This window comes from Solanum stenotomum, chromosome 7 (genome assembly GCF_019186545.1).
Source record: "Solanum stenotomum isolate F172 chromosome 7, ASM1918654v1, whole genome shotgun sequence".
Classification (NCBI taxonomy): domain Eukaryota; kingdom Viridiplantae; phylum Streptophyta; class Magnoliopsida; order Solanales; family Solanaceae; genus Solanum; species Solanum stenotomum.
The window spans coordinates 3140273-3167543 of record NC_064288.1 but is presented as its reverse complement, the minus strand read 5'-3'; the positions used below and the strand labels follow the sequence as shown (position 1 = coordinate 3167543).

The window sequence follows — 27271 nt, the reverse complement described above, 5'->3', positions numbered from 1 at the left end:
ATGGGGCAAACCCGCATAAATCCGTGGAGACTGTAATCTGCTCCGCACTGCCCCGCATTGACTAATTTACTATTCAGCCCGCCCCACTCCGCTCCACATTAACCCATCCCGCATAAACCCGCCCCGCATAAGTTTTCTTACTATTTTTTTTCACTTTGTTATTTAGTTTTGACATTTGACTATAATTCTTTTCAAATATTCAATTTATAAATTCTAATTATGAAATACAATTAAAAATTTAACATAAGTTGCTGCTTCGATTCAAATTTAACAAAAAGGTAAAAAAATATATTTTTTAAAAAAAACATCAACAGTTACACAGTGAAGTAGAAGCTTAGAGCTTAACATTAGGCTATAGCATCAACAGTTACATTGTAAACCAGCAACCGCCCCGCCCCACTAAAAATTGGAAAAAATCTATTTCAACCTGCCCCGCACCTGCAATCATGTCCCCCCTCACCGCCCCGCCCCGCATAGGCCTAAACCCGCTCCGCTCCACATCCTCCCCACCCCATTGCCATCTCTACTGACTGAAGTATATCAGCAACTGTTGTCCCAGAGTAAAAAATATATATAAAAATTCCTAGTCTAAATTCAATTAATTATCAACTAGACACAAAATCAAGCATTACTGTACATAATGCAGTAAGTTCATGGTTGAGAACTATGAAATCAAAGTTTATCAAATAACTAAGATCAATTTGCACAAGATCCACTTACTATGCATGAATTGGATTGCTTGTCGACTTTAGTGAAATCTGGTGTAAGATATGGAACAGGTTCTCCAGCATATTCAGGGTCTGACAAACATTAATATGGAAGTCATAGTCAGCAACTCTCTGTGTTAGACACTAAATTACACTTTCAGAATCCAAAATGAGATGCAAAAACCAATAAAAAATGATACATGCTCAAGCATAAAAACTTGAATATAAAGTACAATGCTGAGTAGAAGTGGTATCAGACATGGCAATAAGAACTTCACTCATTCAGCAACAAAGAACCCTCACTCTTTTTTACATCTAAACAAAAATTGATCTGAATACTACAGGAACGTTATACACAATGTACTTGTGCATGTGGAAGTTTCAAACATCACAAAACTACAATAATGGGCACAGCGAAGTTGATCAAGTATTATTAAAATTTCAATTTTATTCCTCTCAAAAGAAAGAAGATGAACCAAATTAAAGCTTATGAGGTTCTCAGCTTTGTTCTGCCAACTCAATTTTAAGTATAAGAGCAGACAAACACGTAATTCTGGATATACAAGCATATGCTTAAGATGGATGACCTGAAATGACTAGCACAAAAATAAACCCCTTAGTATCAAGAGAACATGAAAAAAGGACTTCATAACTTGCAGATTAAGGACAAGATGACCCTAATTCATTAAATTCATAATCAACGTTCTTTTAAAACCTAAAGAACAGAATCAGCTTAGGTCTTAATCAAAATTTAATAATATTATCAATATGAGCTGGTTTTGTTAATCAATCAGGATCGTATTAGCATTTCTCATAAAATAAACACAGTATTGTCATAATTATTTTTTAAACATAATAAGAACTGTTCAAATACAAGAATATCTTGTTCCTTACGAAACTGTACATAAATTTTCACAGAGCAATTTGATGAGAGAAGTGTTTTAGTTGTATAGAAGCACGACAAAATCGAAAAATCAAAAGCTAAACTAAATAGGAACAGAATTAGTTCTCAAAAAGAAAAACTAAATAGGAACAGAATTAGCATGCTTTAAGGAGACAAAGCCTCTTCTGGGAGAGAAAGCCATGCACACTCAAAAGTCAATGAAATGAATGGATGAAAAAAGACTTCGATCAGAAAAAGGTCAACAGTGGAAGAGAAGCAACCATTTTAACTCACCGTCAACAGGAGTTTGCACTGATGATTCAAAAGCACCCCGTGGAAGCAGGTCAAATACTACACCAAGTAGTGGACCATCCTGGCGGTAGACACTTCCCAATTGCCTCTTCACAGCAGTAATTGAAGCATTTTCTACCTTGGCTTTCACTTTTAGATACCCTGATGGGCCAGTCCTTGGTTTCACATACTTGAGATCAGTAGGTTCATTACCTGGTAGGTATCTTGAAGTTGCCATATCAAATGATTCTACATTTTGTGAAAAACGTGCATCCCGTAAGGAAGAGCTACTTCCTGAAGGTGTGTCCTCCATGAGGTTAGACTCTGCTCTATACCTAGTGTCAACTTCACGTGTCACATCCACAGCTGATACTTCTGGCCCAGTTAATCTTCTACTCTCAACTTCTCGATGATCAAAATACTTATCATCTCCTTGCTTAGTACTTCCACAAGAATCCTGCCTAAAACCGCTGCCACGGTCCTGAATGACGCCACTTGAACGATCTTGTCTTCCTTTTGCATTTGTTTCCCGACTTAATAGCCTCTTGTCTTTCAACCGCCTATGACAAAACCACCCAGAAACCTGCTTTTCTGTTAATCCCAATGACTGTGCCACCTCCAATTTCATTGACTCTGTAGGATACTTATGCTCTGAAATTTTGCAAGCTCTCTCATAGTTATATTTGAAATAACATACGGCATAGAAGCTTATTCAAAACAAGAAAAAGTTAGTAAGATCAGTTACCCTCATAGAATTTCTCTAGACCTTCAATTTGTGCAGGCGTCTTGAGTATTCTTGCCTTGAGTTTCCCAACATGACCTTTATCATCTTCGGAATGTATTTCACGTGAATCTAGATTATGGATAAAATAGATTAATAAAGCCAATAACTAGGCAAGCTGGAAATAAGGATCACAATCAATTGTTTCAAGTTCCAACACCTGCAGGTCCAACTTTAAATTGAACAAATTCATAAGCATTATTTGAGATATCTAATATTCAAACCAAAGGGAACCAATCTAGTTGATTAGGGTGGAAAGCAGAATCCACAACTAACCACGATGCAGAAAAGTATTCATCCATACTACCAGACTTAACTAATACTCTATACGCCCTCCGTTTCAATTTGTTTGTCTTACTTCCCTTTCCTTACAACTCTTTAATTTTAACATTCCACATGACACGTTCAAGACCACAAGATTAAAGGACATTTAAATACATTCTCATATCTTTAGTATAAGACCACCAAAAACTCAAAAGTCTACTTTACTTCCTTAAACTTTGCATCAAGTCAAAACTAGACAACCAAATTGAAAAACGGGGGAGTAGCAAATTAAAATAGCACCCAAAGGTGTGGCATCATGGTCCAATAAAATGGAATTAAGAACCATGAGATCTTAGGCGGACCTATGTTATGGTACTATGGGTGCTTAAGCACCCATTGCTTTTTGTGATAAACATTATTATTTGTGTACAATATCTAATAATTCATCCAAATATACTAACTAGGCACCCACTCTATATAGCAATTTCCAAACTCAAAATAATTGAGCACCTATGATATAAAATTTATGATATAAAATTTCAGGATCAGCCACTGCCAGCAGAAGCAAAAACACTAGGTAATTTCTAGACAGAGTTACCCGATACATGTACCCGTGGGAAGTAGTAGCAGCTACTAACCCATGAAACTAGTCACGGTGCACGTAAGCTGGCTCGGAATTATCAAAAAATAGAAATATAATCTGATGAAACTAGACCTCTAAAACCCAAATTCCAGATTCCAAAACAACACCCAAGATAGTAACTTTCCGTGAAATCGAAACTAAATTGAACAAAAAGTAACATACCCAGATTCCAAAATTGATCTAGCTAGCTAATAAATAAGGAAAAACCGATAAAAATTTTAAAAATCGATACCTTCCATGATCTCCCGTCAATTTCTCTGCGTTTTTTCTTAACCCCTTTTGCTTATAAACTCAAAATTCGAACCCCAAATCAGCGGAGAATGCGAATATTGAAGCGCCATTGTGTGCATCTGTATACAAAGAACAAAATTGGAGCATAAATACATGTACAGAGAGAAGAAAGAGAGTGTATAAGCATCATCTATAACTCAAAATTGACATACATCTCATTGATTACTAATTTCAGGAAGCAAAAAAGGGAAGAAATTTGATGAGCAAAAGAGGGGAAGAATACAAGAACTAAAGGGAGAGTTGAAGAGATTTGGGTATCTTGTAAAGTAATTTGCTTATTATATTGGAGTACTAATATTTTTAACTCTGTGTTTTATATATTTGAATGATGTCGTGTATGTGTTTTTTTTTCTCACCCGAAGTTCGGAATCTATATTAGAGTTTAATTATATCTAAATTCGTATCATATAGGGTATCACAAGAGGAAACAGTTTCTATCAAGATTATTTTGATGTTCAAGACTTGAATTTGAGACCTTTAAATAAAGCAATAGCAGCCCCATCTATTTGATTGTCATGTAACATATCTTACACATTCATATGTAGCTATAGTTCGAATAATTTTGATTTGCATTGCATAAGTTTTTTCGAAAAAAGCAAATTTTTATATTGAGGATTTTAAATCTCTAATTAAGGAATGACCAGTACATTATCTACACCACATCCTTTGACAATCTCCTCTTTATTTGCAAAACTCTAAATTGAAGATTACTTTATTTTCTTTTTACTAATTAAAGTGCTTAGGGGAAAAGGACAAACATACCACGTACTATCGTAAATGGTATGCAGATACCCTTCGACATACTTTTGGGACATTGGTGCCCCTGCCATCCAAAAATTAGAGCATATATATCATTTATACTAATTGACATACACGTGTTATAATCTTATCCACCAACCCAATGGATAAGATTGCACCATGTGTCCCTATTTAGTCTTCCGTTAGAGTGAATGGTATATATGCTCTAGTTTTTAGACGGCAAGGGAACTAATTTTCCAAAAGTATTCATTTACAATAGATTCTGACTGTGTTCTCATCTATTGCATCATATTCTTTGGTTGTCATGTAACATATCTTACACATTCATATGTGGCTATAGTTCGAATAATTTTGATTTGCATCGCATAGATTTATTCGAGAAAAGCAATTTTTATTAAGGATTTTTTTTATATTCAAAATTTAAAATAAGGAAGGAATAGTTAAGTTCATTGCACCACATCCTTCGATAATCTCCTCTTGCAAAAATTCGAAATTGAAGATTACTTTATTTTCTTTTTACTAATTAAAGTGCTTTCAATTATAATATGCCTTAATCATTTTATCAATAGTAGTAGATCATCGAACACAAATAGAGATATTAAGAAATTTTTAATAACTTAATTGGTTGATTATCAAAATTTTTGTTTTATTAGTGCATGTTTGACTACTCTTCTTGTAATCTCCTCCTATGTTTCTCTTTCCACCACCCCTCATTTGAAAGGAAAAAAAACTGTCATAAAGTTATCAAATAATTTTTCAAAGCGAAATTAGCATTTCGATAAAAAAATATTCTCAATTAAAACATGAAACAATTCCAACATCCAATATTAAAGTTCGAAACTTTTATAACTAAAACTCTAGCAGAACATGTTAGTGTTCAGATGTTTGAAATTTCACAAACAATTCATAGAGTTTGAACTAAAGACTATTTCAATTACGTGATATACGAGGGACTAAAATAGTCCACTCTCCTACATTAAGGACCATTTTGATCCTTTTGTTAAAATTTTGGCACACGGTTTTGTTTATTATTTCTTAGTTTCTAAGCAAATAAACTTAACTAGGAAGCTGTATTATTTTATTAGTATTTATTTTTTGCCACTTCTACTTTACATATTTAGCCACATTTCCCTCTCCTTTCGAACAAATTCAACAAAATGGATGCGAAAATCGGAAAATTCTTCGATTCAATCGGCGATTTCTTCACCGGTGGAGATCAAATTCCTTGGTGCGACTCGGATATAGTCGCTGTAAGTTTTTATTGCGATTTAATTTATTTTTGATTGACAGATTTGATCGTTTACTGGAGAATTGCGGTAGATATGTATGTTGATGTCTTTGTTATTTGTGTAGTTGATTCTTCGATTAGTTGAAATTGAGCTTATAGGAACTCGTCGAGCGTTGTTGATGTAAAAATTCTATCTTTTTTTGTTTTTGTTTTGTTATCTGTTTTAAAAATGAATCATTTTTGATTAAGATGCTTAATCGATTCTGTACATTGAGCTTAGAGATGTAAATAGGTTAAATGTAACAACGACAACAACATATCCATTGTAATCCCACTAGTGAAGTCTGGGAGGGTGGTGTGTTGCTTAATCAATTCTGTACATTGAGCTTAGAGATGTAAGTTAGGTTAAATGTAACAACGACTGACATATCCATTGTAATCCCACTAGTGGAGTCTGGGGAGGGTGGTGTGTTGGTAGGGGCGGATTTACCTTGGTACAAGGGTGTCAGGTGTCACTGCTTAAGGTACAAATACTAAAAGGACACTGCTTGTAATCTAAGTTGCTCAATAGCTTGTTGGTCCGGTGCCCCATCTTTCGCGTGATAGGTTGAGTAGTGTACATTTTTAAAAACGGATTATATGTTGCAATCGGTGGTATTTTTAATCTGATAGATGAAAGAGGAAATATAGAATTTAATATGTTTGTTAGTCTAGAAACACCTGAAACGGAAAATTTAAGCTAAAGGAATCAAAGTTGTTAGATGCTAATTAGTTTGGATTGAAGTGAAATGGATTTGGTTATTGTTCTTAGCTAGAATTGAAGTTTTATGGTTTGTTGTTAAGTTCTGGTTTTTATATTTTTTTTCTTTATCCAGAATGTTTGATATTAGTTTAGAAGCATAGTTAATTTACTGACTGTCCTTATTTAGAAGTAAGGTTTATGAGTCATTTTGTTAAATTGTTTGATGTGTTTCTATTTATGATGGGAAACATAGATTTTCATAGTGAAAGATCCCAAGACCAAGAGCAAGAGTTAAAATATGTAGAAACGGTTCAAAGATCCTAATTTCGGTAACTTACAAAATGTAAAATTTAAGTGGCATAAGTATTCAACCCTTATTGCCACACAATCAATCAACTAACGATGCCTCAACTCCAACCTTGTTGTGGTTGGATATATTAGTCATCTATATAAATTTTGCTTTAGATTTATAATGTTTCAGTCCACTTCATTCCAATAATCGTAAGTAGTTTCTCATATATTCTATTTTATTGGGAGAAGGAGAGCATGGGTCAAGGAGAGCATGCTACTTATTTACATACTTTTTCATTCCGTATCCTGTATTAACTTTGGTGATTTGGCTATTTTGCGGAATTAGAAACATGAGCTTTTAGCAAACGTTATTTCACATAGGACTCTCTTCATTTTATTGCAGTTCTAATTATATCCTGGAAACTTCGATACTAAATAAGAAGCTGTTTACTGATTGAGATCATTTGCTTCCTTTCTCTTTTCTGCAATTGAAGTTTGGTTTTTGGATAGAAGTACTACTACTTTTAAATGGTATTTAAAGGTCGACTACTTATTAATGGTCTTTTAAGACTGATATAGTCAATTAAAAATCGAGGCTAGACAAAATATTCAGCCAATTATCCTTGCTCCGTTATGTAGAAAGCAAACTGTGGTACATGATTTCAAGTGTTGCATCGTGATAGTGGGCAGTGGCTTGAGGATCGTTACTTTTCAGATTTTAATTCCTTTTGTGCACATTTGAAACCCAACCATATGAGTTAGCACCATAAGCAATACGTTTTTTCCAGCAATTTTTCTCGCTTATAAAATGGTTAAGACGTTATGTACAACAGTATAAGCGTGAGAAATTTTCTTTGTGGATCTTTCTGGAAGTACTTAAATCAGGAGATAGCCCGTGGAACATCTAAATGATTTGCACTTCCATATGCAATGATGTTAATGTAAACTGAGTGTGAATTTTCTTGCAATCGTTTTGGCTTCTAACTAGTATTTGAATATTGAAGTTGCAATATGTCTACAGGGTTGTGAACGTGAAGTTGCTGAGGCTGAAAAAGGTTCATCTGATGACCTTAAAAGTGAATGCATTATGCGTTTGTCTTGGGCTCTTGTTCACTCAAGAAGGCCTGAAGATATACAGCGTGGGATAGCAATGCTTGAAAGTCAGTATAGTAGAGCTATTGAACTTTTTCTTATTCCCTTCCTTCTCCTTTTGGCAACATGCCGCATCATTCATTCCCTCACCCCTGACATTTCCCTTCCCCGAACTGTGGGAGTTTCATGAAGAATTTCCTGTATGCTTTGAGCTATTACATTTCCCTAGTGCATATTCCTTTTCGTGTTTACTCCTTTTTTACCTTCTCCTTCCCTAGTAGTTCATTACTTATTTTGTCATTTGCAGCTTCTTTGGGTGGCAGTAGCAGTCCCTTGCAAATGAGAGAAAAGCTTTATCTTCTGGCTGTTGGTTACTATAGAAGCGGAGACTTTCCAAGAAGCAGGCAGCTTGTTGATCGTTGTTTGGAGGTTTGATCTTTATTTTACCTTCGCTTCACCCTTGACATTAATTTCAGCACATCTTTAGTGAAACTGCATTGCTTGGAACTGCATTCGTGCAATTCCATTGCTTTCATTATTCACATACCTACACAAGTTATTTTTATTGGCAATCGCGTTTTTTCATTTCTCCTAAATTAGTAAATCTACAGATTGCACCGGATTGGAGGCAGGCCTTGACCCTCAAGAAAACAATTGAAGAGAAAATTACCAAAGGTAGCAAAATGGAACTCTCAGTGTCATTTCTTTTTTATCGTATATCGTTTCTTGAAGAAAGAGTTGATTAATGCTATGTATTTCGCCATGTCTGAAACAGATGGAGTTATTGGTATTGGCATTGCTGCTACTGCTGTCGGAGTTTTGGTTGGTGGAATTGCAGCTGCTTTTGCCCGCAAGGGTTGACTTGCCATATAAACACAACTAGTGTGCATATTGAACTCAACTCTTCCTTTCTGTTATCTCTTCTGAAGCACATGAATTCGTATTTGTGAGTGCAAAAGTTTTGATACTTTTCCTTTGAATTGGTAGAAAACAATGGCATGTACAACTGAATCAAGATTCTTGATAAATTTTTATATAATTTATATAAGTTTGTCAAAAGCATAACTATTCAAGCTTGCTAAGTGTAGCATATTACATTTTGTGTGAAGTTACTCCTTGGTTGTTTATCATGATAAACTTAATCAACAACAACATACAAGCTATAATTCCATAAGTATGGTATGAAGAGGGTAATATGTGTGCAGATCTTACCCCTACCTTGGAAGGTAATGAAACCGTTTCCGATAGACCTTCTACTCAAGATATGATAAAGCTTATTCATCCAATAAATATGGGACATAAACAAAGGAGTAAAGTTGGAGTATGTTTTAGTCATGTGAACTAAATCTAGTATTTAACTGTCAGTGAAGTTATAGTTCGATTCTTTCGTAAAGTTTGACTCCACACACCATGTGACACAGTGGTTTTCACAATCGAGAACTAAGATTTACAACTTGTTCTTCATTCGATAAATCTTCCTACAGTTAATATAACACATCACCAACTTGTATGTCCAAAAATATTGAAAATGACAAAGAAAAAGCATTTAGTATATGTTTAAACTCTTCACTTTTGAAAAGAGAACAGAATGGATATAATATTAACAATTACTAGACAACAAATTGACTCTGTGGCCCAATGGATAAGGCGCTGGTCTACGAAACCAGAGATTCTGGGTTCGATCCCCAGCAGAGTCGTTTTTTAGATTTTTGGCCGGTGTTATTATTCCTCGACAAGTTTATTTAATGTTAAGAACCTTAAAAACGTCAATAGACAGTTGATATCTATGTAAAATTATATATGTAAAGTATATAATATTTGGACCTGTGATCTTAAAAATATAACGAAAATGTGAATCAATTACTGAAAAGTAAATTTTTCTTTTTTTTTAAAAGAAAAAAATCATTGGCTCCCACATGCAATGATTACGGTTGCAACACTCCAACTTGGAATTATTTGTAGTACAAACTATGAAGTAACACTATGTGGAGTACAAGAAGTTGTACTTTTATTATAGCTAAGAAAAATTTCAAAATATTGTCCTAAAAAAAGTACCAAGTAGTAGTACACAGTTGAAATACTATCTATACTAACCTTACTATAAATATCTAATCAAAATCAAATAATTTTTATCCAGAAAAAAAGTTAAAGAGGCAATCAATATTGAATCTTCTAATATTGGTGGAAGTATTCAATAGGGGCAACTTGAGATCACATGTTGTCATTTTTCTTTTTTAGTTTGATGATTTGTATCTCAACATGTGTTCTCAGGTCGCCCCTGTTGAATTATTTTTCACTTAATAAAATATGTTCAAAAAGTTTATCAGTGTAGACTTGCTAGATCATATTGTATGTCTCAAGCTTACATAAAGAAGGGGTAGATTAGTAGCGAGCATAAAACTAGTCGATTCATATGAATCCTCACACTATAAATACAGTAAAACGAGAATTTATAAAGCTGATTTCAACTTGCTTGATAGCAACTTGCTTCAAAGATTTAACCAAGGTGAGTTTCAATTACATACATTTGATTTGCTTTTCTTTTACATAATTAACAAATAGTAGATTTTTTTTTTGATAACATATGGTGTAAAACTGCTTTAAACAACAGAGTAATAAGACTTTGTTTTTATGAAGTGGGGTCTAGGCAGGGTAACGTATATACAACCTTACCCTTTCCTTATGAAGGGAGAGATGCTTTTTTTTGATAGACCTTCGAACTCAAGTAAATAGAACTTTTTTTTTTTTTCAAAAAGTTTACTATAGATTCCAGATATAATAATACAATATTTAGTTCTATATAATTTAGAGATTTTTTTTTCACTTGCTCAAGAAAACAAGAAGTGTGTGGTTAATTTGCATACATAGCCACTTTCAAGACTATTACAAAATAAGGCTTCACTTGGACATTAGGAAATGATCAAGGCCTAATGCAACAATTGAGGTATGTCAACATATTCTTTTTCCTCTGCACACAACAAAAAAAGAACATAAGGTATGATGACAAGAAAGTTTGAATTAATAATGTTTATGGCTACTACATGTTTCGTAGTACACAGAGCTGGATTCAGAATTTTACGTCATTAATTAAATGTCGATTCTTTTGTGATTGTTAGTACAAACTTTGTGTATGTATGTGTCTTGTTCCAAAAAAAATCAAATATATGTGTATATGTTTTGTTGATTCTGGTCCTATTGATCATGATGACCCTTATAGTCAGCTCTTCCTCGGACCCGATACTTAGTGGAAGCTTAGTGCATCAGACTATCCTTTTATATACTTTGACAAGTGGCATTTGATGTAACAGAACAAGCCATATTATGCACTTTGTGAAAGTTTCTTATAAATAGACTTATAATACATGAAGTAAAATAGCAGGGGAGTTAATTTAACACTATATATGTCTATAGTTGCTTCTTTGGTACACAGAGACGGATTCAGAATTTGATGCAAATTCTTTTGTTATAATGAATATAGACTCTGTATGTGAATTCGTTTCAAATACAAGTATATATGTTAGAATCCTTACTGATGGCATTTCATGACAAGACATATGTTATGTACGTGAATTTAAGTTATATGCACTGACAGTAATAAGTCTTACCATGCAAGCATCGTCGTGCTGCTTCCTAAGATCTTCCTGCTCATGATCGATGCTAGGTGGTCTTGCTAAAAGATCATTATTTTTGTGTTGTTTCCTGTTGACACGAGCCTTCGAAAATTCTACTGTGTAACTGGCTGCTGCACCACCTCCTCCAGCTGCTTGTTGATCCCACATTCCAAATTGAGGAACAGACCTGTATCCATTTTTCTGCATTTTCAACAAATTTCGAAAAATAAGCCATTTGATTGATATTTGAATGCAATATATTACATAAATGGACTATTGAACGAAAAATATAAACGATAAATGCAATATACTTTGAAGTAGGGGGTTCGTGTTCGGTTTGGATCGGTTATTGGTTAAAACCAAAATCAAACCAATCTAGTCGATTTTTTAAATTTCCCAAACCAAACGAAAAAAATAACCGTCAATTTGGTTATTGTCAGTTTAGTTCAGTTTGGTTCAATTTTTCTGGTTTTTTTAGGTTTGAAAGTAATAAAATTTTTGAGGACATATGCATCTCGATAGACACAAACACCAAGTACATGAACAGTCCACATGAAAGCTATTGTTGGTTCAATTCATCAATTAAGTAATACTAGAGTTATTATCACACGAACAAAGTGATTCAATTAAGAGAAAATGTGACTATCTTATGTGAGGTAGGGTAGGTAAAGACTAAAGTAAATGATGTTGATGGACTTGGACTTAGGATTGTAATAGTTGGGCTAAAATGTAAGTGTTGAGCTTGAGAAAATGAAAAGTTAAAGACTTGAGTTAGTTAAAATTTAACAAAATATTTATATTTTATTTATGAATAATATATATATATATAATTATAAAATTTATATATCAAATTTATCGGTTCGGTTTGATTATTTTTGCTATTGGTTTTTTAGTAAAACCAAACCAAATAGTATCGGTATTCAAAATGTAAAACCAAACCAAACCAAATATCGATTTTTTTAATCGATTTGGTTCGATTTGATTTTTTAACCATAACCATGAACAACCCTACCCTTACTTCATATATACCACGTTGTTTTCTACTTCAAGGCTCAAAAGTCTAGACTTATCTACACCAAATTTATATGCCCATGCATGACCTGTTTGTTTGTGGCATAACACATAAATATGTCATTTAATTTAATTTTATTTGACAATAATGTTTTCAATTTTGGGATATATATAAATAGAAATTTAAACTATCACAAAATTAAATAAGTAGATACATACATTCTACATAGAAAATCTTTATTTTTAACTGTGTAACAATTAGACGCTTAAATTATTGTAAAATTGAACTAAAACAAATGTGAACAACTGTGTGTATACTGTTGTATAAAACTATAGTAAAGAAAACTCAAAACATAATTATATATTGCAAAGTGCAAACTGCAACTTGTGAAAAGGTTTTGATATTTTTGTACATAAATCGCACTCCACGGATGCGTTTTATTCTTTGTTTTGATCACTTCTCTTTTAGGTAGCTAAACAGTTATCCAACACCATATATATGATTATTTTCTAAAATTGAGTCGGGCCTTGTTTGTCTTATTTTGAATTAATACAAAGTTAAAAAATTAAAGAAGCCTTTTGAATCTTATAGTCTTAAATTAAAAATATATTTAATTTACTAAAATATCGTTTAATTTTGTAATCTTAAACATGTAAAATAAAAAGAAAATGAAATTAAGGAATTGGTAGAAAGGGAAATATGCATGTTTCTTCAAACGAACTAATTAAAAGAAAATCAGGATAAATAAATTGAAATGGCCGGAGTTCATATTAACCTCAACAAGTGGTAACCTAGGCTTATTTCAATTGATGTTAATATGTTTAAATTTGAAGTGAAATAAGCATTTACTTGAGAAACTACGATAAATGGATAAGTTAATTCAGACAAGATCAATGAGGATTAATTCATATAGTCGATTCTAACTTGTTTGAGACTGAGTTGTAGTTTTTGTTGTTGTACGGACTTGAATTCAAGGTACATTTGACAATTTTAGCTAGTGTTATTCAAAGAGGTTCTTATGTTATTGTTGTACGGACCTTGAATTTAAGATAACTCTCAACCTTTAACTAAAGCATCTCAGGTTCGAGATAAGAGAATATAATTGAACATCTTTCTAAAGGGAGATGTGTTATCACTTTATAAGTAGGTATGTTCGGAGTGACTTCAAATTAGTCGAGTCAGTAAACTTCAGAAATCAAATGATTAAAATCAAGAAAAAAAATCGGTCTAAACTCGAAAAAAAGTATTCTTACCATATTGCCAGGGTCCTCTTGTTTCTTGCCAGGAAATTCCTGATCATTTGTCAACCCGTGACGTGCGCCTATACCATTTTTATACGGTTGATGCTGAAACTCCTGATTATTTTTCAACCCATGACGTGTGCCTAAACCATTTTTGTGTTGTTGATGCATAGGTTCCTTATCGTTTTTCAACCCATGACGTGCGTCTAAACCATGTTTATGTTCATGATGTTGAATTTCCTTATTGTTGTTTTTCAACCCATGACCGTGATGTGCGTCTAAACCATGTTTATGCTCACGATGCTGAATTTCGTTATTGTTGTTTTTCAACCCATGACCTTGACGTGCGTCTAAACCATGTTTATGTTCATGATGCTGAATTTCCTTATGACGTGCGTCTAAACCCTGTTTATGTTCATGATGCTGAAATTCCTTATTGTTTTTCAACTCGTGACATGCGTCTAAACCATTTTTAGGCTGATGTTGTTTGTTGGCACGAGCTTTTGAGAACTCCACAGTATAACCACTATTTCCTCCATCTCCAGCATTATTATCCCATGCTCCAAATTGAGGCACTTTTCTTGGACCATTTCTCTATAAATTATTAAGCGAACTGTCATCTTTAATAAATTAAGCTTTTAGATAAAATGATTGACGTCAATTTTTATCACCATTCGTTATAAAAACAAACTATCAAACTCACATGGAAAAGAATGTATCATGAAAACATAATTAAATTATATATGTAATCGCGATATGAGCTTTTAGATGAGATGATAATAATGATGATTAAAAGATTGAAAATAAGTTAATGAATCATGATCATTAAGCTAATCAAAAAGGAAATTAATTGCTCTATCTTCAATATCATTTTCCATTAAATCATTTTTTTTCTCTTTCCATTTTAATTTAGTTTCAAAATAATCAAGAAAATTACATGAACTTTTAATACAATTTTCATTAAAAAAGAAAAGAAAAAAAAAGGGAAATTGCTCTATCTTCATGAAGATCATTTTCATCAAAATCAATCTAGAACATTTATTTTCTCTTACATTTTCCATTAAAAGATCATACAATCTAAACAAGAAGTTATTTCTTTTTTCAAAAAGATTGAATAAATACCCAAGGATTATATAACAATCTCCACAAATGATTTTGTTTCCTATCTTGAAGATGATAAGAAAAATTAATGGAGAAAGTAAATGATTTTTTTTTTTTAAAAAATTAATTTTTCAAATATTAAATCTAAAGCATACCTCCTTTCGATTTTCCATGAAGCACAAAGAGGAAAAGACACAAGAGAGAAATGGTGAAAAAAAAAGGCTTTGGAGGAGGTTATAATGGATTCTATAAATATATATTTATAAAATCTAATTATTTTAATTTAATTAATTAATTTATTTATTTATGAAAAAATGAGATGAAGTTTAGCTTGCCACATGCTCTATATAGGACTAAGCATTGGGAGTGGTAGTTATATTCTAACAATCCTTCCATGTTGTCCATTGCCATAGGATGTTTTTTTTTCCGGGAAGAAATAATGGTAAAAAACATATCTGAATTATTATATTTTTTGTGAGTTTTATATCTTAACTATCACTTTCTTTGTATTAAAATACGCTTCGATGTTAAGTTGGACACGCCTTCTATCGATCGAGAACAAATATTTGAGAAACTCAACATCGAGGTGCGTTTTTAATATAAAGAGAGTGATAGTTTTAAGTAGGTAAAGAAAATAATGAATAATTGAGATATGAAACTCACAAGAAATAATGATTTAAATGTAGTTTTAATTATTACTCCCTCCATTTCATATTAATTGAATTGTTGAGATATTTTTTATTTTTCAAATTAACTTAATTGTTCAATTTTCAAGACTACTTTTAGAATGTTTTTCCAATTTTACCCTTAATTAGTTAGTATTGAAATTAGTTATTAATTAATGTTTAGTTATTTTAATCATAATTTTGATACTCCCTCCATTTCAAATTACTTAAATTGTTGAGGTGTTTCACACCCTTTAAGAAAAAAAAGATTAAGACATATATTAAGCATAACTTTCCATTTTTACCCTTTTTAATTATTGTCAAATTTATGATTAAAATAACTAAATATTAATTAATAACTAATTTCAATACTGACCTATAAATATCCATTAGATGTTTTTAAGTATTTTCGTTACTCAAATTGGATGTCTCTTTGTCTACTATGATATTCATCAAAACATTATTTCTTCATGTGCTTTTGTTACTAATTAGATGGGAGTTACCTGCAATGTTTCCTATGTAATAGGTAATTAACTTCTATGGAAATAAGACATTATTTTGAAGTGTTGGTGTGGGGCTAAAAATGATCTAGCGNCCCTCCATTTCAAATTAATTAAATTGTTGAGGTATTTCACACCCTTTAAGAAAAAAAAGATTAAGACATATATTAAGCATAACTTTCCATTTTTACCCTTATTAATTATTGTCAAATTTATAATTAAAATAACTAAATATTAATTAATAACTAATTTCAATACTAACTTATAAATATCCATTATATGTTTTAAAGTATTTTCGTTACTCAAATTGGATGTCTCTTTGTCTACTATGATATTCATCAAAACATTATTTCTTCATGTGCTTTTATTACTAATTAGATGGGAGTTACCTGCAATGTTTCCTATGTAATAGGTAATTAACTTCTATGGAAATAAGACATTATTTTGATGTGTTGGTGTGGGGCTAAAAATTATCTAGCACACATCATCAAGGACGACATATATGAAGTGTGGTGATTTATTATGATCCTATTGCAAAATATGAGATTTGAATCCCATATCGATTTTAATATGAGACTTCTATGACCTCGGATTCTTCCACCTCGTAGCTAATTTTTGGGGTGTGATTCTCCCTCGATTGTATCAAAATAAAATGTAAAATAAAAGGAAGCTTGACCACACGACTCAATTATCAAACGAAAACAAAAGCACTTCCACACGTAGTTTTATCTTAAAGGATTTAATATGCACATATTTTTTTATAACATAAGGTGTACATAGATCATGGACACCTCAAAACCTAAGTAGTATGGTCAAAATTACATCTCAACTATCACCTTTTTACAACTTTTCGAATTCGCATTGCAAAGTCCCACATTCGGATGCTCCCTAACAAAGGGTACTCCGTATCCAAGGGGACTCAGACCCGAGACGTTTAATTAAAGATGAAGGAAACAATCTTTGTTGGTCACTTGCTTATATATTAAAACACACCTTAAAGCTAACTACACCAACTATCCGATGTTCCCATTTCCTACCTGTACTATATATTACCAAACATGAAAAATCTTTAGGATATCATCCATTGTGAAAACAATAAATAACTAACTTGAACCATTATTATTAAAATAATAATATTAATAATTAGTGAATTTTATTCCCCACAAATAAGCACAGTCAAACTTGATTCCTTCCACAAGTTTTCAACAACATTTTAAAAAAATTATCAAAATAAAATAAAATAGTTATATTAATTTAGTCCTACAATCTCTCTGAATCAATGCTCTAAGCAAATGAGTTCCTCATTTCATCATAGAATTCTCAGCTTTTCTGTTTTTTGTGTGTTTTGTGTTTTGTTGAAACTCTCTCTACACCAATAATGAAACTCTTAATTCTCTAACAAATTCTTTTTTTCTTTTTTGTTGTTTTTTTGACTCCCTTCAAACCCCCCCATTTTTTTTTTCCTTTCTTGCTTTCCCTCTGGGACACACCCCATTTTCCCTTCATTCACTTTCTAATCTTCCCTTTCCTTTCTCCAACAAAAAACATAAAAACATAACAAAAAAAAAAGTAGTTTGGATCTTTTACTCTTTGCCTTTTGTCCCAAAAAATAAATAAATATGGGGGGTTGTTGCTCAAAGGCAGAGACTGATCCTGCACAAAATAATGAAGAAATTGCACAATCATATTCAAAACAAGGAGAATCACATGCAGGCATGTAAATCTTGATTTTCAAATTTCATCATTTTCAACCAATGTCAACCTATATGCACATATATGTTATGTTTGAAATTTTTGGGATGAAATAGAAATCTGATGAAATATCTTGTTAATACATGGATAAAACGCGTGATGACATGCTCAGAAAACGCATATGCATCGTGTACATACATGTATTCTATTGAAAGTTATTCAGCAAAATGATGTCTGATGATATCTCTTGTTACATGCATAAAAACACAGAGATGTGTGTGTATGTCTGATGGCATCTCGTGTTGATACATGCATAAGAACATAAATATGCAGTCAGATGCATGTTCATAGAATGCATATGCATGCATAGACATTCTATTGAAATTTATCGATGAAACAATGTGTAATGGCATTTCTTTTCTTGTTAATTACATGCATAGAAACAGAGACATGTGCCTGGACACATAATATATACAAAAAAATTTCAATGAAACGGTGTCTGATGACATCTCGTGTTGTTACATGCAGGGAACAATGACATGCAAGGTTCCACTACACCATCAAAGGCTCCACCACATGCATCACCAAACCATTCTTCAAAGCCATCTAAGGCAGCCCCAATAGGGCCAGTATTAGGCAGGCCAATGGAGGATATAAAGGCAACATACACCCTAGGTAAAGAACTAGGAAGAGGTCAATTTGGTGTAACACATTTGTGCACACACAAACAAACAGGGGAACAATTTGCATGCAAAACAATTGCCAAGAGGAAATTAGTGAATAAAGAGGATATTGAGGATGTAAGGAGGGAAGTGCAAATTATGCACCATTTGACAGAACAACCAAACATTGTTGAACTCAAAGGGGCTTATGAGGATAAACATTCTGTGCATTTGGTCATGGAATTGTGTGCTGGAGGTGAACTTTTTGATAGGATTATAGCTAAAGGGCATTATACAGAAAGAGCAGCAGCTTCATTGTTAAGAACAATTGTGCAAATTGTACATACTTGTCATTCAATGGGGGTCATTCACAGAGATCTTAAACCTGAAAATTTCCTCCTACTTAGCAAGGATGAAGATGCACCTCTCAAGGCTACTGATTTTGGTCTTTCTGTGTTCTACAAGCAAGGTAATACCTATCTACTCCATTTGTTTCATTTCATATGACAATGTTTAAATGGTCGGAACAAAGTTTAAAGAAAAATAATTTTTGACACATGAGTTACATATATCTAACATATCAAAAATAACCTTAGAATCTTGTGTTTTTTTAACATAGCCCTGCATATACACATTCCAAATCATCCATCATAAACTGTTTTAAGGCAGATCTTGAATATTTGTTGAATCTTTTAACAAAACTATGTTCCTTTTTATGCATATTTGTTCTTTTTATGTTACAGGAGATGTGTTTAAAGACATAGTGGGGAGTGCATATTACATAGCACCAGAAGTGTTGAAGAGGAGATATGGTCCAGAGGTTGATATTTGGAGTATTGGGGTTATGTTATATATTCTTCTTTGTGGTGTTCCTCCTTTTTGGGCAGGTAATTAAATTACAAAAATTTATTATCTGATTGTATATCTTCCAGTAGAATCGACCCAGTAGCACTCGTGCTTCACGTTCTTTCTATTCTAATCCCCATCACATTCCAAGATAGACAGCTAATACTAAAATGCATACACTTAACTGAAGAAAGAGAGATTTCCTTTTGTTACCAAGCCTTCTTTTATTGATTGATGTTTTTAAGTCTTCTTATCTAAGAGGATACCTTAATCTTGCTTTGGAGGCCCGAGTCCTCTATACAGTTAATATATAGAACTTATACTCATTAGAAAATGTTGGTGCGTTTCAGAATCTGAAAATGGAATATTCAACGCAATATTGCGTGGTCATGTTGATTTTTCAAGTGACCCATGGCCTTCAATATCTAGTGGAGCTAAGGACCTTGTTAGGAAAATGTTGAACTCAGATCCCAGTCAAAGGTTAACTGCACTCCAAGTCCTAAGTAAGTACTTTCTATATATACACACACACACACACTCTTATAGGTATTGAATTAGTATTTTTTGCATATTCAATTTTCTAACTAATTGAGTGTGTATATATTATAATATGAATTAGATCATTCATGGATCAAGGAGGATGGAGAAGCACCAGATACACCACTTGACAATGCTGTTCTGAATAAGCTCAAAAACTTTAGTGCTATGAACAAGTTCAAGAAAGTTGCTCTTCGGGTAAGTTATACAGTCAAACTTTAGAGCGTTGTTTTCTGTATATTTTCAGTCAAAACTTATTGTATACAATTTGTAAGAACTTAACTTGATGGTGCAAGAATATTAATCATTGTAAGTACATAATACTTAAAACGTACACCATGAAAAGTATAAATTCATCAAAAAAATGTATATATTAACTTGGAAAAATTTACAGGTTATTGCAGGGTGCCTCTCAGAGGAAGAAATAATGGGATTAAAGCAGATGTTCAGAGGAATAGATACTGACAATAGTGGCACAATTACACTTGAGGAGTTAAAGCAAGGATTAGCCAAACAAGGCAACAAATTATCAGATTATGAAATCAAGCAATTAATGGAATCTGTAAGTTCTCTAAACATTTTTAGTTCTTCAAAATGAGTCTTTTTAATATCAAAACACTTCTTTTTTTTCTTGAATTTCAACCACTATAACAGGAATTTCAATATGAATATGAATTAAGTTAGTGTTTGATGTCTAAGATTAAACTTTGTCTAGATGAAAAAGTAAAAAAATGAAGATTAATTTGTGCCTTTGCTTCTTCCATCTAATTAAGCTAATTATTCTGATGTGTATATGTTTTTTGGAAAACATTATAGGCTGATGCTGATGGAAATGGAACAATTGATTATGAAGAGTTCATCACAGCAACAATGCAAATGAATAAAATGGACAGAGAGGAACATCTTTACAAAGCTTTCCAATACTTTGATAAGGATAGCAGTGGGTAAGTTTATTCCCCAAAATCAAAATTCCTTGAGGAAGAGGACGGGCCGAAAAGAAGAAGATTTAAGTCATAACTGACCTGATTGTGTAAATATTTTTTGTCCAACTTTATATTACAGGATATAATTTTCTTTTTTGATATCAGGTATATTACAATGGAAGAGTTAGAGCAAGCTTTAATAGAATTTGGTATGAATGATGCAAAGGATATTAAAGAAATCATTTCTGAAGTTGATTCTGACAATGTAAGTAAAAAAGAACATCTAAAAATGCACACACTTTATGCATATAATGATTTATAGTTCTGCAATTTTTTACAAATTAATGTATATAAATAAAAACTTTTTTTTTGCAGGATGGTCGTATTAATTATGATGAGTTTGTAGCTATGATGAAGAAAGGAAATCCAGAAGTAGCAACAAATGCAAAGAAACGAAGGGACGTTTTCGTCGAATAATTGTTGTTGTTATTGCTATCAGAAGAATTTGGCAAAAACAAAAAAAAAGAAGTAAAGTTATTTGTGTCTTTATTGAAGGGAGAGAGACCAAATTTCAAGAGAGTTTCAAAGTTATAGATGCTCTTGTATATTAACTAATATGTTAAAAATATTAAAAGAAAAAAAAGAAGAAGAAAAATGCAATGAAAACAAAAATAAGATAGTAGAATTTGATGGATAGATTGTGATTTGAGGGTCTTTTTTGGTTAATGGTTACTTTTAATGGTTGTTTTTGAGTTGGAAACAATGGGGTCTTCAATGTATCTATCTATATATAATATAACATAATGTATAATATATAAATACATGTGTATATATATGTTTTGTGCAACACTAGAGATAGATATTAGGTGTTGTTTTCTAATCAATAACCTTTTTGATATTGTCTTTATGTACATACATCAAATTATTGAAAGAGTTCTGACTAAGAGCAATATCCTTTTACCAATTGAGATCTCAAGATGTACTATAAAGTTTTTACACTAACATTTAATTTTAAAAATAGAATGACGCAGAAAATGAAAATTCTCTCTTGTTGAGATTCTCATGATTATTAAAGTTTTATGGAATATCATAAAGGGAAATCCAGTGCACAAAGCATTTTGCGTTCACACAGGGTTTAGGGAAGGATGCACGCAAGGAGGTGTAATATAGGCAACATATCCTGACACGAGCATCTTATTTCACGGTTTGAACCTGTCACCTATAGCCTATAGGTTACACGGAGATAACTTGGCCGTTGCTCCAAGTCTCCTTTCCAATGGAATATTCATGCCAATACCAATTTGAAACAGAACGCAAAAGCTCATAATCACCACTTCATACACGACAGAATTGTGACAAAACACTACCAGTAAATCCATAAATATCTAGCAACATTTCAAAATATGGAGAAATTTTCAAAATTATGCATTGTGTTATCTCTAATAAGGTGAAAACCGTAGCAAATTGTATGATTTGATGCTTAGGCATGTTGAAAATACAGAGATAGCGTACAAAAGATGTCCTGACATCAACCATTCACATTGATTGTGTTCCCAGGATGTTTGAGTCAAAATTGTAGGACAAATCGAAAACAAAATGGTTTTGTCCAAACTTAGCTCTGTCACCGGGAGGCGGGGCAGGGGAAAGAGCAGGGACACGAAGAGTACCCGCTTCAATAAGTTGGGATCGATGGATCAACTTTGACAGCATATTCATGGATTCCTCCGGCCATGTTAAATACTTTCCTGAATCCCTGAGAATCCCAAATAAAAAATTTTGTAAAGAAGCAACAATGGTTCATTATGAGAGGATGAACAATGACAGAATTGCACCTCTAGTGGTAATATCACCTAAGATCTATCGACATACTGGAAATAAACCATCATAATTAGTTTCACCACTTCTCAAATCATTTGGTGTATGAAACATGTCATAGCATGCAACACACTAAAGCGGATCAAATGTAAAAACTAATATGTTCATTGAATAGAATAGTATAAGCCTCTGGAGGTGGGACTTTACACCCACTAACAAAATACATCATCTATATGTGCTATAACCAGAAGCTACTATCGTTCCTATATAACCTGTCCTCCCCCCCCCCCCCCCCCNCCCCCCCCCCCCCCCCCCCCTTAGGTGTGAGCTGGTGTAAGAGAAGCTCGTTAAGTAAAATTCCTCTCAAAAAGGGAAAAACAAGTACTACTCGTTAATAGCTTTCGCATTCACGGCAAGTTGCCAAAGACTGTTCACTTGGCTAGTGTTAGGTTCATCATTCTGTGAAGGAAGATGCTTAAACCAGCATCTTTTAGAAAGATGCAGTTTCCACAAGTATATGCTGTGAAAATAAATAATTCTTATATAAACAGGTATTTAGGCTATTTGCATACTTAATTGGAGAGATGCTTCAGTAAACCTAATAATCAACCCGAACCCCAACTTTCTTCTGGTACACATCACACTTTACTTATACCTCGAAGTCCACAAGTGAAGATCTAAAAGACCATCTTCATCTAATAGTATGAGAGATAACTGTTCCAATTTATACCTTGCATCTCAGAGATGATAGGAACACAAAAACCTTCCATTACATGTAGAACAGGTTTATCTGTTGACATTATACACAACTACAAATGAAGGTAAAGATCCTACCTGTGTCTGCAACCACTTGGCGACTTGTAGTGACCTCATGCCATGGTGACACTGCATAGAAGACAAAAAGTTATTTGACAAGAGACAGGAAAGGGAGGGAAGGAAGAGGAGAAGCATATTTTTGAATAACCGAATTCACCCATCTGACCCTCTATATGTTATCATAGTTTATCATGACAGATTTTTACAAAATAAGCAGTCAAATTTTGAGTTAAATGCTTCTGTTTAAGGAGAAACTCTTAGCTCAAAGCGTAAGAACAGAAGACCGGCTTCTAAACAGTGTTAAGAAGTGTCTGCAAAGAAGAACATGCACTAACCAACACATAAGTGTCCTTCTGAGGATCAAACTTAGTAGTTATTTCTGGTCCCCAGACTCCAAATTGGCGAAGAGGAAGAACCTGAAATCCTGGTACAGAAGCCTGGGCCCTGTCACAACACAAAAAGCAGAAATGAACAGTGGAACCATGATTCCTGCTCTTCTAAAGAAAAATATAGTGACCTCATCCTCCTTCCACTGCATTCACATGTTTAAGTATCATGCTCTAACTTTCCAATGTCGCCAAATATGTCTAATGAGGAGCACTGAAAGAATTTAATTTTGAAGCAAATAAGACCAGTCTATTGACTCACACAACTTGTTATTGTCATTGTTAGTATAATTAATACTACTATTACTCATAAGCCAGGTGTGATGCAGATAAAGAACAAATTCCACATTTGCATGGGATATTACTAGCTTTCGAGGCAGTTTCTGGCTTGAAAGTGAATCTTGCTAAGAACAACATCAAAACATCATTAGTTTTAATGCACCCCCAAGTTTGGTGGGCAGCTTCTATTAGCTTCTCCTTATATTTGAAGGCTGAAAGACAGGTCAATTCTGCTCAGCATCAAAAGCTATTGCCTTCCCATAAGTCATATACCTATTCTCTCCGTCTTTGTCGTGTGACAGGAACCATGTGGACAAGCTTCACAACTGAAGCCACATTCATTACTTGGGAAGCCCCTCGGACTCTTTTCTATTTTAAGTCCAGTATGCTCATTAACTTAAATAAATAAAAGATATTAAAGCTGCAAGTGAGTATTCTACAATAGTGAAAGAAATGAGCTCATACACTTCCTCTGGTTCCCGAACATCAATCAATTGAGCCTCTTCCAGGAAAGAGGGATCTTGCAACCTCACATGAAACTCGTTCGGCTGGATGTGTTCAAGTACAGATTCCTCCCTGCATATAGCAGTAACACAAGTAAGAACAAGGCTCCTGAGTTGTTCAAGTGAAGAAGGATTTCTTTGATTACCTCTCAGATAGAACTTGCAAAAAATGCCACCCAAACTTAGTTTTGCACTTTACAACCTTATTCAGAGGTGCACCAAATGCAGCTTCTTCAAATTCTGGCACCTAATAATATTAACAATGAAAATACAAAAAACAAATAAATCAAGTCAACTAAACCTGGGCATCCAGGTGACCAAGAATGCAACTTCTAAAAAGTAGAAAGGTACTTATTAGGATACAAATAACAAAAGGCAACAACGGTGTAGTTATGTACAATTGGAAATTTAAAATCATAACAAAAATCAAATCTCCATCTAAATGTTTATAAGACAGCACATGTATGATATTTTGTTTGCTATCATCTGAAGGCCTGTTAGTATGAAAATTAACATTCTGGAAACATAATCACAAGAAAATTTGATTCCTGTCACCAAAAGTGGGAGAAAAAGAAGCATACCATTTGCCCTTTTCTCACCCAGCCCAGCATTCCCCCATCTTCTTTAGATGGACACATGGAATACTCAACGGCCAGATCACTTAGATCCTCTCCTGATTGTAACAAGCATTTCAGTCAACAATATAAATGAAAGGACAAGCATCAAGAGAGAACTTGTTTCATACTAACATACCCAGTTCTCAAATTTAATCATGACATTTGAATAACTTACTTATAAATTTAGTCCTCATTTGTTCTCAGCTTCTTAAATTTGTATGGAAATGTTACTGGGGCTTTCCTTACTAAGAAATAAAGTTGAAAACTAACCTTCAGCAGTTCTTTTCTGAAGGTCCAGTAGAAGCTTCTGATCGTCTTCTTTTACAAGTAAATGCTGTACCAATATCTCCCGATCACCTCCAGAACTGCCTCCAGTACCACTCCCAGCACTATATGAAGCTGAAAGTTATATATTGTGAGATTTAGCAGCAGCATGTATCAGATGATAGCAAAAGGAAAAGAACTCTCTTCGCCCTTCAGATTCTGGAACAACCACTACACGATCTCAAGATCCAGAGGACATCAGACAGACAAAACCTATAATAGCTACACTCAAATTTCTGATGATTGATGAAGCCACTTTTTTTTTGGAGATAACTGTGGTGTCTGGGCCAGCTTACGCGAAACTTCAGTACCACTAACTACAAAGCGTGCTACTTTCCCTTAATAATTCTACAAATAGGCTGTTTCTACAGCTCAAACCATGACCAACAGGCATGGGCAGAGCTAGGGAGGAAAAGTACACTATATGCACAAGGTCAAAATCATTTTTTTTAATTTATATATATAGCAATTGTTGAATCCTTTGGCTTTTTCATGCATTTACTTCTTTATATTTTGAATCCCCTTACTACAAACCGAGAAAGGTCCAGTGAGAATGGACCTCACACCTATTGCCTGGAAACTATGATACCACTAAACTACAAATCGTGCTACTTTCCCTTATTATTTCTGCAAATAGGCTGTTTCTACAGCTTAAACCATGACCTACAGGCACGGAGCTACGACCGAAAAGTACACCTTATACACAAATGTCAAAATCATTTCTTTGGGTTAAGGTCTCATGTCCAAATTCCAGCAGAGACAAAACACTGCCTTGATTGATAGAGTTACCTAGTCTATTTCATGGAATTAGTTGAGGTGCCGTAAGCTGGGTCGGACACCACCGTTATCAAAAAAGAATCATTCTTTGGGTATATATAGTAAATGTTGAATCTTTTAGCTTTTTCATACTGAAAATCCCAGCTTCGCCACTACCTACACATCATCAAAAAGAGCAACTCTACCCCACCCTCCTCCATTTTGACCTACATTTTAACTCTACTGTTACACTAGGGCTCAACCTCAACAAAGCATCCATCAGCTACGAACAAAAAACAGTAACACAAAAGAGATTGTTCATAGAATCAAACAAATACCTGTAATTACTCTCGAACAAGAATGAGTACGACCCATCATTGTTGACACCCTTTTGAAGGTGGGAAACTGGAAATTACGTGAATTGGGGAAAAGGGCTGTCGAGTGAAGTAAAGCTAAGCGAGTAAAGTTTGATACTTTACGAGAAGATGGATTCAAGAAAGAGAGAACGAAATTAACTGGTGCTCCACAAATTGATGGAACATGCAAAGAAGAAGAAGAAGAAATTCTCAACATTTCTTGGGATTTTTGAGAAATTTGGAATGCAAATTGAAATCAATTTTATGCAATTTTTCTTGAAAGATTAGAAAACTATATCTACTACTCCTTCCATTTCATTTTGACTTTAGTACTTCCCTAGATTTTGGAAATCTATTTGTTGATTATTAAGGGGTCGTTTGGTGGGGTGCATTAAAAAAATAATACAAAGAAAATTTTATTTCAATCATGACACATAAATTGGGATAAAGGGAATATTATCATGTTTTGTTTTTACTTGGATTTTGAATTAGTCATATATCTTTGTCTATGAAGAAAATCATCACCATCACACACCACCCTTCCCGATTTCACTTGTGAAATTACATTGAGTATTGAGTATGTAGTCTCAAACCAACAAAAATGAATAATGTCCAAAGAACTAACTTTGAAGAGCCTTAACAGCACCTGTGGAGAGT

General features: G+C 33.4%; 5 protein-coding genes and 1 non-coding gene across 8 annotated transcripts in view; 3 read left to right on the top strand and 3 right to left on the bottom strand.

Moving 5' to 3' along the window:
* The window catches only part of LOC125871361 (homeobox-DDT domain protein RLT1-like), a 6238-nt gene extending 2089 nt beyond the window's left edge, over window positions 1-4149 (bottom strand). The window contains exons 1-5 of the mRNA XM_049551949.1: window positions 4013-4149; window positions 3802-3919; window positions 2627-2734; window positions 1885-2532; window positions 721-800 (exon numbers count right to left, since the gene is read on the bottom strand). Coding sequence (XP_049407906.1) covers window positions 721-800; window positions 1885-2532; window positions 2627-2734; window positions 3802-3808 — 843 coding nt within the window. The 5' untranslated portion in view covers window positions 3809-3919; window positions 4013-4149. The remainder of the gene's footprint in view (window positions 1-720; window positions 801-1884; window positions 2533-2626; window positions 2735-3801; window positions 3920-4012) is intronic.
* A 1527-nt stretch (window positions 4150-5676) lies between these two features.
* On the top strand, window positions 5677-8961 carry LOC125871744 (mitochondrial fission 1 protein A-like). The gene is made up of 5 exons (XM_049552403.1): window positions 5677-5869; window positions 7902-8040; window positions 8280-8401; window positions 8584-8647; window positions 8748-8961. The coding sequence occupies exons 1-5, from the start codon at window positions 5777-5779 to the stop codon at window positions 8831-8833; spliced, it is 504 nt and encodes a 167-aa protein (XP_049408360.1). The 5' UTR covers window positions 5677-5776; the 3' UTR covers window positions 8834-8961.
* Window positions 8962-9596: 635 nt separating this feature from the next.
* TRNAR-ACG (transfer RNA arginine (anticodon ACG)) lies at window positions 9597-9669 on the top strand. Its single transcript has one exon. It is a non-coding gene; the product is annotated as a tRNA-Arg (tRNA).
* Window positions 9670-10764: 1095 nt separating this feature from the next.
* Window positions 10765-15215, bottom strand: LOC125869582 (uncharacterized). Its single transcript, XM_049550058.1, has 4 exons — window positions 15093-15215; window positions 13849-14430; window positions 11578-11784; window positions 10765-10940 (listed from the first exon to the last, which is right to left on the bottom strand). Exons 1-4 carry the CDS (start codon window positions 15108-15110, stop codon window positions 10893-10895), a joined length of 855 nt encoding a protein of 284 aa, XP_049406015.1. The 5' UTR covers window positions 15111-15215; the 3' UTR covers window positions 10765-10892.
* Window positions 10802-21635, top strand: LOC125869579 (calcium-dependent protein kinase 17-like). 2 transcript variants are annotated; one of them, XM_049550052.1, is made up of 9 exons: window positions 10802-10916; window positions 18323-18925; window positions 19200-19343; window positions 19653-19805; window positions 19922-20037; window positions 20234-20401; window positions 20656-20783; window positions 20928-21027; window positions 21138-21635. In XM_049550052.1, exons 2-9 carry the CDS (start codon window positions 18334-18336, stop codon window positions 21237-21239), a joined length of 1503 nt encoding a protein of 500 aa, XP_049406009.1. In that variant the 5' UTR covers window positions 10802-10916; window positions 18323-18333; the 3' UTR covers window positions 21240-21635. The 2 variants fall into 2 exon arrangements, with proteins under 2 accessions (XP_049406009.1, XP_049406010.1); XM_049550053.1 differs by lacking the exon at window positions 10802-10916 and adding an exon at window positions 17691-17815.
* LOC125869581 (rhodanese-like/PpiC domain-containing protein 12, chloroplastic) lies at window positions 17544-26963 on the bottom strand. Of its 2 annotated transcripts, XM_049550057.1 has the most exons (9): window positions 26597-26961; window positions 25449-25577; window positions 25143-25234; window positions 24708-24808; window positions 24524-24634; window positions 23729-23837; window positions 23412-23462; window positions 22430-22515; window positions 17544-17755 (listed from the first exon to the last, which is right to left on the bottom strand). In XM_049550057.1, exons 1-8 carry the CDS (start codon window positions 26829-26831, stop codon window positions 22435-22437), a joined length of 909 nt encoding a protein of 302 aa, XP_049406014.1. In that variant the 5' UTR covers window positions 26832-26961; the 3' UTR covers window positions 17544-17755; window positions 22430-22434. The 2 variants fall into 2 exon arrangements, with proteins under 2 accessions (XP_049406014.1, XP_049406013.1); XM_049550056.1 differs by lacking the exon at window positions 17544-17755 and having other exon boundaries at window positions 22157-22515; window positions 26597-26963.
* Window positions 26964-27271: the final 308 nt, after the last annotated feature.